The sequence below is a fragment of the Centrocercus urophasianus genome, unplaced genomic scaffold (genome assembly GCF_019232065.1).
Source record: "Centrocercus urophasianus isolate 14NV4802_14NV808 unplaced genomic scaffold, USGS_Curo_1.0 seq_32, whole genome shotgun sequence".
Taxonomy (NCBI): domain Eukaryota; kingdom Metazoa; phylum Chordata; class Aves; order Galliformes; family Phasianidae; genus Centrocercus; species Centrocercus urophasianus.
In genome coordinates, this window is record NW_024884889.1 from 4,951,693 (window position 1) to 4,965,669 (window position 13,977).

General features: G+C 39.1%; 1 protein-coding gene across 8 annotated transcripts in view; it reads right to left on the bottom strand.

Moving 5' to 3' along the window:
• Window positions 1-13,977, bottom strand: part of NEK1 (NIMA related kinase 1) — a 42,285-nt gene that overhangs the window by 5,441 nt on the left and 22,867 nt on the right. For 5 of the 8 annotated variants that reach the window (XM_042829702.1, XM_042829704.1, XM_042829698.1 and 2 more), the window contains 12 exons: window positions 11,919-12,002; window positions 11,299-11,382; window positions 10,367-10,444; window positions 8,913-9,008; window positions 8,347-8,508; window positions 6,651-6,716; window positions 6,329-6,563; window positions 5,083-5,235; window positions 4,002-4,116; window positions 3,753-3,835; window positions 2,569-2,786; window positions 647-801 (listed from right to left, as the gene is read on the bottom strand). In XM_042829702.1, coding sequence (XP_042685636.1) covers window positions 647-801; window positions 2,569-2,786; window positions 3,753-3,835; window positions 4,002-4,116; window positions 5,083-5,235; window positions 6,329-6,563; window positions 6,651-6,716; window positions 8,347-8,508; window positions 8,913-9,008; window positions 10,367-10,444; window positions 11,299-11,382; window positions 11,919-12,002 — 1,529 coding nt within the window. Of the gene's footprint in view, window positions 1-646; window positions 802-2,568; window positions 2,787-3,752; window positions 3,836-4,001; window positions 4,117-5,082; window positions 5,236-6,328; window positions 6,564-6,650; window positions 6,717-8,346; window positions 8,509-8,912; window positions 9,009-10,366; window positions 10,445-11,298; window positions 11,383-11,918; window positions 12,003-13,977 lie in introns of those variants that run through there. The other 3 variants (XM_042829705.1, XM_042829703.1, XR_006170684.1) reach the window with 2 other exon arrangements.

Sequence of the window (13,977 nt, forward strand, 5' to 3'; positions counted from 1 at the left end):
TGGGCCTGCTTCCTGAGACCTGCCTGCCTGCTACATCCGCTGTCGGTTGAACCATCTGCCTGCTTGCTGCCTAAGGTCAGCCAGTCTGCCTCCCTCTGCACCCTAAATTCAGCATCAGCTTTGGACTGTTGGAATGGCACACAAAGGGACACTGCTTCATCCTTGCTGGTGACTATCCCTGCTTTACTGAATTCTTGCTCTCTTCCCATGTTTTCTATGGCCCACCTTCCCTTCCCTGTCGCCCTAATTAGTAATAATCACCAGCCTGTCCCTTCCCCTCACTTCAATTAGATAATAAACTACTCAGACAACATCTGACCACGCTTGCATCTCATTCTTACTCAGAGAATATCAGATGATCTCCTCTCTCGCTCCGAGAATCAAAGCAAGACAGACGGAATGTGGGAACAGTTCAGAGAGACATTGCAAATAGGACATCCCATCAGCTGTGCCATTTTCTGAACAAGACTCAGACTGAACGCTGATTCAAACCAAACAGATATGAAATACAGGGTCTTTTGAAGTCTGGCTAGCTAAACAAATCCATTCTGGTCTACAATGGCATACAGTATATCATAATGTATAACCAAAAACATTCTTGATGTAAGACGCCTTTTTAACAACTCAATAATGCTACTGCACTCACATATCCTCCGAATCAGAGGGTCCTTCTTTGGCCTGCTCATCTTCTGTATCATCTATTTCAAGACTGTGTTGATGCTGCACATCTGCTATGCTGGGAACATCAACTAAGGTTCTGTACAGTTTGTAAAGATCCGGGAGCGAACACGTCCTCAACATCTGCAAAGGTAACAAAGCCTCGTGTTTGGAAACAACCCAAGTCTGTGATTACAAGTTGCTTCGATCCGTCTTTAAACGTCAGCTTTTATTTCTCTAAGTTGGATACTGAAAACAATAATTTCAAAGCAGTTGGCCAGTACTAGAAGCTTAAAATACTATGCTGTTTGCAGTGGAAATAAAGCAACAGCAAAACAGTTTGCCTCAGTAATCCACAGAGATCTCAGCAAATTTAAGAACCCCCCCCCCCCCCAAAAAAAACCACTAAATATTCACCCCAATAAATAAAGCAGCAGAAACTAATTATCCCTCAAGTTCTGAACTTCCTCTGGCTGCAATCAAGCAGGAAAAGGGAATTGATTGCTCTCTTTGGTCTCTCTGTTGTGACAACAACAGAACATCTGCTGCTTTTCTCTAAGTTCTCTGCTACTCTGTACAGCTCATCTGGCACTTCATTTACCATTAGGACACACACTTATGGCCAAAGAACGTGTCAAATCAACAGGAACATGACATGCTGAGATGATTCATAGTCATACGCTGACGAGCTTCATTACAAAGCTTGTCCACTGCTTTAAATGTTCAGGGTACAAAGTTCATTCTGTGCTTAGTGACAACTTCACTGTAAATCCCTTAGTCTGTGAAAACAGTCTCTCTGCAGCTCATCAAGAAGCATTTATTCTTCTGAACACGCCAACAGCACCATCTGCAGTAATAAACTTCCTCATCAACCAACAGGTATCTTCCAGTATTCTATTAATCAAGGAGTGCAATTTCCATTCACGCATTCACAACAATAGCAGAATCACAAGGAACATTCTTCTTGGTCTAGCATTTCATCAGCTAGGAAGTCTTCACACCAAATATTGATCAAATCTGCAGATGTGCAAGTTGCCAGTCACCCATGTTTCCTCACAAAGTAGCTTTTCTTCTACGCACTTCGCATTTTAGAATCTATCCAAGAACTGCACAGTCTTAGGCCCATTTAATCTACTGGTTCCATACCTATTGTTAAATTATTTTTAATTCCATGTGATTTCACACTGCACTACCCCCTTTCTCTGAATGTTAAACCAGTCACCTCGTTAACAGAAATTATGAAATGCTTTCATTGCTCTTTTCAGTTTTTATGATGGCAAAATAGTGCAACGTTTGTAGAACTGTAAAAAGGGAGAAAGGTAGAGAGTAAGAATCTCCTCAGTCGAATCTAAGTAACATCATTCCTCAAGTGATGTCAATTCCTCCATAAACATTTGGAGGCAGGTATGGGAACAGCTGAATCCTGATCTGAACCTCTGACCTGAGGCGAGCAAAGAGTCAGCCCTGCGAGCACAGGTGAAGACAATTCTCCTGTGTTACTTGAAGGCATGGAGCCCGGCTGCACCTCTCCTGCACCCCATGTAAGAGCTGACTACCAGTGAGGAAGGATCTCTTCTGGACATTGTTCCTCTTGGAGTCTTCTGAGTGAGCCCAGGACAAGGGCAAGCTTTCCATCCTATCTTCTTTAGTGTGATAACCTGTTTAGCCTAACTTTCCTGTATGTTTTTTAATTATAACACCTGTGTATTCATTGATTATACATGGCAGAATGCAGAACATGAAACCAGAGACTCAAAACACCATGTGAGCCCTACTCACACTACGAACACAGTGCAACCATACTGCATGGCAGACACAATTAGATCAACACAAACCATTACGCCGCCTGTTTTGGCCTCATGGAGACTCAGGAGGATGAAAAACATTACTGAAGAAATAAACAATTGTTACCTTCGGGTTGTTTGCATCAAACAACCCTGTAGAAAGTCCAAAAAACAAGGAACTTTTCCCTTTATTTTTTGCTGGCGATCTGGAACGAGAACGAGGCACAAAAGGCTCTTCCTGGGAAGACTGAGATGACAGAACTGGTGAGGCTGTAGGTACAGCTGGGGGCTGTATCACCCTCTGGAATAACGGTTCAGGTTGCAGAGAGTCACTGGCACAAGTTTCTGAGGTGGTATAAAAAAGTTCATTACAAATCTAAATGATTTTTACCTCCAAGCTCTCACGCAAAAGGAAACTAAAATGAGCAGAGCCCAACCAAATTCTGTTGTACAATTAGAAGGAAAATAGATCACACCATAAGAGTATTAAAGTCTGTTTGGATTACTTAAGTAAAAGCATTATAATGTGAAATTCTCCCAGGTATTTTAAGAATCCATAACTCCTACCTACAGTCTATTCCATTCTTATGCCCTCTTGTTTACCATGGTCCAATCTGTATCTGCAATGATGGAATCATCCATTCTCACTTTTTTCCTTGCCTTATACTAGATTTCTTCAAACTTATCCCAACGTATGTGTTTCAACACAGGAAAAAATGTACAGACTGCTTCATGGAGAAATTAATCAACGTCTCAGTATCACCAACACTACTGTAGATGTATTTTCCCTTCTGGTATAAAATACTTACATCTTCTGGAATTAGCTTAGAAACCTCAAAAAGCAAGCAACTCCTCCAGGCAATAAAGACAACAGATTATCATTAACAGTTGTTTAAAACACATCTTTTTACCCACGCTGCATTTTAACATTAATATTAGCCATGTCAACAAACAAGAACACTTTTACCAAATAAAACCACCAGGCTTCTTAACACTTAGAACAGTCATTTTGGAAGATCATAACATTCTTGTGAATGATATTCACTTGGTATTGTGCTTGATATTTACTTGTAAGTAACAAAGAATGGGCTATTCTCCCTGTGTATACGTAACATAGCTTTGATACTACATCTTTTCTTCTGAAGTGGCAAAAATAATACCCACAAGTCATCTTCCTAACTCACAACAAACTTGTCCTGAACTAAAAAATAGAATGGAAACAGAAAATCTGCTCTGTTAGTGAAGGAGTGAGAAGAGGGATAGCTCCAGCATTCTGTCCCATCAGTCACAACACAAAATACACTCACTGACCTCCTGGAGCTTCATTTTGTGATTGCACTTCATCAAGCACTGCTTTCTCCAAAGCTGCTTCATCTCTTCTGTCATGTTGTGCACTGTTAGAAAACAAAATTTACAACAGTCATTAGTCCATTGAAAAGATCCTCAACCAGGAAGTACAAACAAGCAACAAAGCTTTAGGTAAGCTTAATGTTGTAACTAATGTAGCTAGTTATCTGAACTAGAGAGAGAGAGGGAGAGATCAATAAAAGAATAACTCACTTATCCTCTTTTTCTTTCACCCACACTTCATTAACAGAGATGGGAAATTCCTTGCTCTGGTCCTTTTTATTTTCTTCAGTTTCTTTCAACACCTCTGCTTCCAAATCATCAGGCTCTAAAATTAATTAAGTCATACCTTGTGAGAAATGAATGCCAAACCAGAAGTTGTTAGTGTTTAATAGCTGGGAGTCTACTCTAATAGTATTACTGTGCTCTTTGCATCTGTTGTCATCTCCATATAAATAAATGAGAAGCACTACTTTCAGAGCAACCTACATATTTGGAATGAACTTGTACTGTTGTGTAATATTTTTAATTTAAATTTTAGCCAAAGTTGGCATGATAATCATGTTTTGCTGCTTTAAATTTTAAGATGAAAAGGTACCTGAGACAGACTGTTGTGTTGGCTAACAGCCAACGTTCTCAGTATATGTATAACAAATGTAACTAAGCCTTACATTTATTTTTTTGAAGCAAAATACCACCATCCTCAGTTCTATCAAAAGCAACTACTTGACAAGGACCAAAATACACTAAAGCTCTAAAAGCTTCCTGTGTCTACCATTTATAAAGCACAAGAAAACAGGAAAGAGAACACAGAAATGGCAATAACAAAAGAACAGGTAAGAAAGTTAGCAAAGACAGGAATCAACAGAGTTTGTATGCAGGACAAACTCATCCAGAGCGAAATTCTACTAGTATGCTAAGTCACTCCCCAACAGCAAGCAGTAGCAACTGTGCAATACAGCATTTGGTTGATGGCATTATTTAGAAATAAACAGACTCGTTTATATTACCAAGTCAATTCCATGGCTTTTTGACAAAAGGAAGATCCTTGCCTTGCTGCACACCCATCCTAATTTCTAACTACTTGAATGTGTGAAATATTTCAGTGTCTTTTGCTATCAGCTTATGCTGCCATTCTGAATGTTTAGGAACATTTCAAACTGAGGCAACACACGGAAGCAACAAGAATATGGACACAGTATGTTCCTATCACTTCCAAATTGTTCTCAATAGACTAACTGTGAAGCTAGCACTTCCTACACTTGCAGCATAAATGGTCACCAGCAGTGCTTACCATTTATTACATCTATTTCTTCCAGTACTTCAGTTGGTAGCTGCAGCTCTGCTTCTCCTAGAATCTTCAGGACCGAATCAGTAGGGCTTTTGCCCCAGACTTTCCTGCGAGGTTCACCAATATCCAGCCTAATTACTTCCCCCATAGTTTGCCCTGTCAAGACACAAAAACATGTTAAACTGTCGTTCACTTTATATATAGTAAACAAAAAACCTCCACAAAACTAGATACTACAATTTCAGTATCATGCTCCTCACCTCAAGTCAGAGAGCTTAAAGACTATGGTGAAAAGCCTAGAGTTCCTCTTCTGCCAACTCCTTGTGAAATGAATGACTTACCATTAAAATCAACAATTAACATCATCTACTTCACTATAAAAGCAAGGATGATTTTCAGCAATTCAGGTAATCCAGAAGAAAAAGTTTGAGAGATGCTTATAGTTGTCGAAGTCTGTCTTAATACCACTTGATTAAAAATTTCACCTCTACTTCTACCAGCTTGCTCATATGGAAGAAGAAAAATAGAAAATCCCTTGTCATAAGATATCAGGACTTTTTTTTTCTTATTATTTCTCCCTCTGAGGAAAACAGAGGATAAAAAGTGGTGTATGGGAACTGCTGAGTCACAGCCTGAACCACTGACTGATCACCTGAGGCAAGGACTGATTCAACCCTGGGAGCACAGGGGAAGGCTGCAGCCCCCATTTGAGGGCTGACTGCCACTGGGGAAGGGTCTCTTTCTGGACATCCCTCCTTTCTGCAGCTTTCCTCTGTGAAGAACCTAGAATCTTCCTGTATGGGTGAGCAATCTTCTACCCTTCCTTTATTGTGCCAATCCTTGGACACCACACCTGTAGTGCAACACCTTCTTCCACTTTGATCCATCCAATCATTGCAAGTGGCAACAAAGAAATGCAGAGCAAAATAAAGTTCATTTATTTTAACTGCATCTGTTCTTTCTGTTAGATTAGTGCCTATTTAAAAGACCCTTAAAAAGGCAGCTTGAAGAAATAAACCACGTATTTAATTAGGCAACTATTTGTTGAGTTTCTTTTTTACATTGCCTGCAGGTTATTTAACTACTAAACACATGCCTTACTCCTTCTCCAACCGAATACATAGTCACCTTCTGTAGAAGCACATGAGACAAGTGATAAAAAAAAGGGTAATAATAAATGAGGACTTGATAAAAAGCAGGCATTACACAGTGCAAACTGATTTACTGATATCATGACAAGAGTGCTTACGGTCTGTCCCAGTGAGAGACTCTTCCATTGTTAACTGAGCTAAAGGAACTACCAAATCTGATGCTCTTGACGCCCATCTTTTGCGATCTCCTAGAAGTGGACAGTTATCTTCCTGCTCTTCTTTACCATCTTCAGACCCATCCGACTCAGAGATGTTTCTATCATCCTTTCTTCCTTTCTCGTCTTCCTGAGCTTTAAGATTTTGATTTAACCTTTTCAGTATTTGCCGCTTGTTCTGAAATAAGGATCAACAGATAATAACCTAAAACAGCATCTTTCTTGAAAAGGAAATGAAAATTAAACAGAATGCAGCCTGACATACCTGCACTGCAAGATCTGGCTTCTTGACTTCCTCTTTAACCTCCTGGGCAGCGGTTACATCTCCATCCTTTAAATCCAAGAAGCAGGAAAAATCAGGTAGAAGGTACAGCAGAAAAAATAATCTTTATCTACACAGTGAAAGGCTCTTAGAGGTGACTTTTCAGTGACAAGCCTAGGTAGATTACGACAGACTGCACAACACTTCTGGTTTTGTGGTGCTTCACAAGCACTTTAGAGGACAGAAGTCTGACTTGTTTGCTATCTTAAGCAGTGAGCAAATTAATCTGTTAAGTAAAAACTCACGGCATAATAAAGGCAGAGATAAAGCTAGATATGTCACACACAGCAAAATGACACTCAGATCCAATGCTAGAAAAGAGCAATCGTGCGAGAACAAAAAAGTTGGGAGGACAGAATCTAGGAGCATTTGTCAAGAAAAGAATAAGGCACAAAAGACAGTTTTCGTAATGACAGCACATATATTACCAAGTCAGTAAGAATAAGAATAGTACTCCCTTAGTATTCAAGAACACACAGAAAACCTGCTTGGACAAAGTTGACTGGCAACAATTACAGTAAAAAAAGGCAAATACTGCATTATGCAGAGCATTTTTCAGAGAAACACTTCACATTGTTCTTGATCTGCTTCAATTACAAGAGCAGTACAGTTTGAACTACTGGGTAAGACCCTTCAGACTTGTAAAAACATTCACAATGAGCTGCCTTCAGAAAGCATACTTGGTTTTAAACTGTAGATTAAATATGCGTAATAATTCAACATAATTGAAGGCAGGAATGCAAAAATTATAATCATTATGCACAAGGCTTGTCCTTCTGATCCACTAAGCACTCTGATTTTCAGTGAGTTATTCTCTTACTTCGCTGTAAGACGGATGATCCACATGAAAAAAGTGCTCCATGATTTAGATATTTGCATCAGAACACAATTTATCTTCCCAGCTATCAACTGACACCTTTCAGTTACATAAATCACTTTGTGCTACATTTTAATTGTATTCCTATCATCATATCCAAGTTCATACACGCTCTATAACCCTGTACTATAATTAAATCTATAACCTAGGTAATAATACAAAGGTTAGCATTCAAATTAACAGATCGCATTTAAAACACAAGTTGTGCAGTCACATGTTGAGTTTTTATGGTATTGCTTAAAACAGATGACAGTAAACAAACACGTAAGCATTGACACTACTGGGACCAAAGGCCACAGAAAATATAAAATTGGAATACTGTCTTAAAACAACAAACCCAGACCATGCTGTCACACTTGAGTGTCAGACTTGTTATAATCAGTATATGCTTTCAAAATCAGTGAAAAGAATCAAGGATATAAAACAGACTGACTTAACATTTATCAGTTCCACTCTACTTGGGCACAGATTACAAACTCATTAAGACCTGATTTCAAGAGGCTTCATGTCTAGAGATCCACTTCTTCCTCTAACCACGACTTCATTCATCAAAAAAGTTGCTATTTTGTTGAAAACTGACCAGATTTGCATTTCAGAATACACATGTATTTCAGCAGCTTATAAATTGGTATTTAGTCTTTTTTTCTTTGAAGCAATCACTATTTCTTCTACCTAATACACACATTCTCCTAAAAATTCTTTTTCAACCCAGTCTGCTTGTCTGCTTTTTCATTACTTTTATTTTTTCACAAGACTACCTACCACTCCCACTTCTTTCAAAGCAGAAGTCATGGAGATGGGCTTAACTGGAAGCTGTTGCTTAGGAAGAGATACTCCAGGCTCTTGTATTCCGTGCACAGGACTGTGTCCTGCTGCTCCCACATGACAAGGCACGTTAGGATTCTTTACTCCTTTAGCTATCAGCTGTAAAGGTACATTAAAGAAAAAGAAAAATCAAAGACCGCACATTCACCACAGTATGCTCAGATACACTCCTGTAAACCTTCAGGAAGAGCAACGTCGCACATTTTTGTACTAAATGCAATTGTTAATTACACATGTTAATTACTGCCAATTTATCAGCTCCACAGCATTCTGTGTTTTTTGTAGTTATCACTAGTTGAACTTCGCAACACACAATCCAATGAAGATCATATACGTTTTGGTAAGCAGCAGATAATCAATAAAATGCTAAACATAATCCTGGTGACTGCCTCCTGCTCTCTCCTCTATTTCAGAAGGCAAACTTGACTAAGGTAGAAATTCACCATGAAAGACTTCATTCATACAAAGACAAGGCATTACATACTTAGTGTGCATTTGCTTACATGTTCTTCCCAAGCTCTCTTCTCTCTTTCGTATGCTTCCTTCCTCTTTCGCTCTAACTGTTCTTTCAGAACTGCAGCTCGAGCATTTGCTTGGGCCTGTAATAAGCAAGCAAGGAAAAAAAGGATCAACTACAAACACAAAAAGTAGTACACAGTTCTGCTGAACATTTTACAAAGAAACATTCTTGGAACACTTCATCTTGTTTTCTGTAACTTAATTCTTTACAGACTGCACAGACTCGACTGTTCCCGTACCTCACCTCCGAGACAAGAATTTCCACCTAAATTTCCCCTCTTAGGTTAAAACTGTTGGGGGGGGGGGGGGGGGGGGGGGGGCCTGTCATTATCAGACCATCTAAAAAAAGTTGCTCTCCCTCCTGTTTGTAAATTCCCTTCAAGTACTGGAAGGTCTCAATGAGGTTTTCCTGAAGAAATCTTCTCTTCCCCACACTAACCAAACCCAGCTGCTTCAGCCTTTGTTCACAGGAGAGGTGCTCCAGCTCTCTGATCATCTTTGTGGCCTTCTCTGGACCCACTCCAACAGCTCTGCATCTTTCCCCAGCTGCAGGCCCCAGGCCTGGACACAGTACAGCACATGGAGCCTTCACAGGGGCAAAGTACAGGAAACAATCCCCTCTGGTGCCTCTTTTGATGCAGCCCAGGATGCAGTCGGTCAGTCAGGCCACCACCAAATGCACTATGCTGGCTCATGTCCAGCTTCTCATCATCCAGAACATCAACCACGAACAATTAAACATACAGCTTAAACTGTCAATATTTATTCAACAAATGAGAAAAGATTCAGCTGCTGCTTCACCTCTAGTTTCAAGATTAGGCATAAGGTCAGCTTGTTTGTACATTGCTCCTTGAAGACGAGGGGACAAAGTGAATAAGTAGAGTAATACTTGCTACATGGCATGGTAGAGGTGGTTATTAATATAGAAAGAACAAGGAGAAAAAAGCTCAAAGTAAAAACTGGATTCCTGTGAATTACACTTGCTTTCAACTACCGAACAAAACAAGATTCCAAGCAGTCTGCAATAGCCCATCCTACGATCCACCTGTGGCCCTGTCTGCACAAGCGAAGAGTCATTTATTCTTTAAACTAGAAGATGTTATTTAAGCTACGTTTTCCTTTCCCTTTCACCATCAAAGGCTATCCTAGTTATTATACCAAAGTGCCTTTAGCACTACAGCTAGTATAGAGGGCTAATCTCTAGCCCTCTATGGAAAGGATGGGACCAAAATCTTCATATGCTATGCCACATCACAACGTACTTTAAAACAAAGATGAATCAGTTGAATGCAGCTGTTACCTCAGTACAGTATTTATGACTTACGAGAGACGAAAACCTCCATTATTGAATGTGTAAACAGATATTGATAGCAAGAAACTAAGTTAAGAAGGCAATTTTAAAACCAGTGAGTTCCATTTCCTCCCTCCCCACAATTACCTTCTGTGCTTCTATCTTTTTGCGTTTCATTTCTGCTTCCTCACTTGACTCCTGTCCATCAGAACTGGGAGCTTCGTTCTGTAAAGTATGAGTCCTCAATTAATTATCATTAGCACCTGTTTTTAACAGCTGAGAGATAGAAGTGACCAATGGGATTATTCAGACTGATCACCTGACTAACACAAGTCAGAATTCTACATGGTAAATTCTCACTTAAAATGCCCAACTGGCCTAAACTTGCTTTTTGAAATTACTGATAATGATATGAAGTTTCTACAAACAAGAAAGCAAGAAATTAAGGGACCTAAAGTTGCACAGGCAGTGCAAGTTGACCCAACAACACTGGGAAGACTGAATGGGTGGATGGCTGTTGATGGAGAATGGACACAAGAACATGTAAGGTGTATTTCAGAAATCTCTGTTTTTAAATAACTCCTATTCCATAACTTCTGCATAGTGCAATTTACAGAACAGACTGGCAGAGTTGAGTAAAAAAAATAAAGTCTCTCAGTAGTCTTGAACTGTTTAAGCTCAACTTGCACAGACCTCTGATTTAATACAAACTATTTAGAAGCCTATTTAAGTAGGCTTCGTGCAGTATAAGGAGGAGTCCTAGTAGAAATGATTTCACAAAGCCCAAGCAAAAAATCTTAGGTAGCTTTCTTCCAGTGGGAGGTTTGTGTGTCAAATTCTGATGTAACTTTACGTTGCCCTGTCTTCACAAGATTGTTAGGCTACATGTACTGAAGCTCAACCATTGGATTCCAACAAATTTTGTTAGTTCCAGAAGAAGAGATTGAAGTATGCAAACTGTGGAACAGAATTAAATGGTAGAAATATATGTATAATTGCTTCTGAGAGAAATGTTTCTGCAGGGATAGAAGATGATATCCCCTAGCCAACTTCGGAAGTTGTTTATTTTTCAAACTGACCTTCTCTCCACGAAGTTTCGCTTTAATCTGTTGACGTTCATTGAAGTTCTGCAGTCGTATCTGTCTTAACCTTGCCAAATACTCCTAAGGCAAAGAAAGGAAGCAATTTTCAATTGCACTGAAACCATTTGTAGCACGGTTAGCTTACAAAACCAGTTAAGATTCCACAAAAAGTGAAATGAAATGAGGGGAAAAACAACATAATTACTATTGCTATAGTAACATATAATAATTCCCAGAAGAACATTCAACCAATGAAAACAAAACTGAAAGTTACATTCCTCAGTAGTAAGCTACTATTGTACTTGACATAACCAGGGACCAGGAATGGTTACACATGTTACAACACAGTTACATCATACAGATATATATGCAAGTTCAAGAAACTTTTCCAGGCAGACATTTTCTCATAACTGTTGTAGACAACAGTTTTATGATTATTCAAAATAATATTAATAAAATAATTACACACCCACATTCCAGGAATAAATTATTTCCTAGGAATTTATGAAGTCCTTTCACTGTATTACGATGATGAACCATGCAGGGAAAAAAGGCACAATGAAGTTCAAAACAGAACTATTTCTGCAATAGAAGTGGCAAACATGCGGCAAGCATACCTCTTCTTCCTTGTTTCTGGATTTCCTTCCTCTTGCAGACATGGGCCTGCCTCCATAGATATCTGCCACGTTTTGCAGTGTACCCTGTTTGCCATTTAATGGTATCAAATTTAAAATGGCTTGGGCAGTCAAATTATCTGACTTATCCAGTAACTGTCCACTTAGAAGAAACCAAATCCATCAACGATCTGAAGCTGCTCTTAAGTTCAACGATAACCTCGTTTCATTTACAAGTAATATCTGACAGTAAGAGCTGACAACCCTGAGAAGCCACAAAGAAGCTAGTTTTAAACATGGTAGAGGTCTTTGCCCTGCAGCTTGTCTTCCCCTGCTGTGTTAGAAAATGCTCTTGAGCAGCAGTTTTGGTATATCTATAATATACACAAACAGCATCACACAGTTGGTATTTCTGCCACCACTGAGCAAAGTCTAAAATGAAAGTGGAATCTTCATATGTACATTAACCATTTTCTCATCATAACATGTATCTTTAACACACTAGAAGTAGCAAATTCAAGAATTTGCATGTGCATCTTAACTGTATAACATCGGGTAGTGGGATATATTCAGAATCCCAAATGTAACCAAAAGGGTTCAACTTTTATGGGAACACTAACAGAAGCCCAACTCCAGACAGTGCAAGAATCATTTAACCCAAAGTTCCCTACTTGGTTTAAAATTAAATGCTTCTGCTAATCATAATATTCTGACCCTGCTGAACTCACGAAAAAGCATCTTCAACACATAATGACAGTAAATGCATGTAAGATTGTTGTATAGACCTTCTGCCTTTTAAAACACTTGGTATTTTGTTTATCCAGGCTTGAGTGTAGAGAAATGCCTGTACCTCAACACTGCAGTTAAGTTTTATGAGCAGATGGACCAAATCCAAATATTCTGGCTACATAATCTTTCAGATTCAGCTAAAAATCAGTAATTTAAGAAAAAAGATTTGGTCTAAACTCCTCTGGCTTAGTCTCTAGGGATAAATTACAAGATTTATTCTCATAGATAAGAAATAGCACATAACCATGAGAATTCTATGATTTTTAGTTTCAGCTGGAGTGTTAAGTAACAATCAAAAATTGAAGTGTATTTTCCCTATTTTATTTTTCAGAAAACACGTAGTTTTCAAAATTAAGTTTTATTTCAGGCATGTTCCTGAGCTTTTGAAAAAGCTAACTGGCACTTTACAAGTAGTCTTGCTGGTCCTCACTGTGGCATTCGCATGAGCTTTAAGTTTTCTCAAACTAATGAGGACCTTAAACAACAAGAATTGGAAGCAAGCTTTTGATAACTGGTCTTATTAATACAGACAATTAGCATTAATCATTTACACTCGTCTACTTAAGTGAAAATATTAAAATTTACAAAGACCAGGACTCAGTGTCTTTCAATGCCCCACAGCTACAAAGAAGCACAAGAATGAGTCAGCAGTTGTCTTAAAGACTGTAACATTGGAAATACCACTCAACCTCCAAGTCGAACTGTAGGGTCACTTAAAAAATACAGAAATCAAATGTAACCACATACTGAACTAAGGTTGGATAAATTAACACAACCACTTGACTTAGCATTTACACAAAAAGCTCCATCTTATCTGATTCCCATCCATTTTTTGTCTTAAATTATTATGGTCTAGAAGACAGCACCATCCCCACGTCACACAATCACAGAACGGCTCAGACTGGAAGGAACCTTCAAGACCATCCTGTTCCAACCCCTTGCTGCAGGCAGGGACACCTTGAACTAGACCAGGTTGCCTGAAGCTCCATCCAATTTGGTCCTGAACTCCTCCAGGGAGTTCCACAACTTCTCTGGGCAACCAGGCCCAGCGCTGCGGTACCCCAGGTAAAACACTTCTTCCTGATGTCTAATCTAAATTCACACTCATCTAATTTCAAGCCTACCTGTTGTCTTATTAATACAAAACCTTTGGAAAAGCCCCTCACCATCTTCCGTGCAGTCTCCCTTCAGGTACTCAAAAGCCACTATGAGGTCCTCCTGGAGCTTTTTCTTCTCTAGACTGAGCAATTCTTTACATGGAAATTACTGCAGC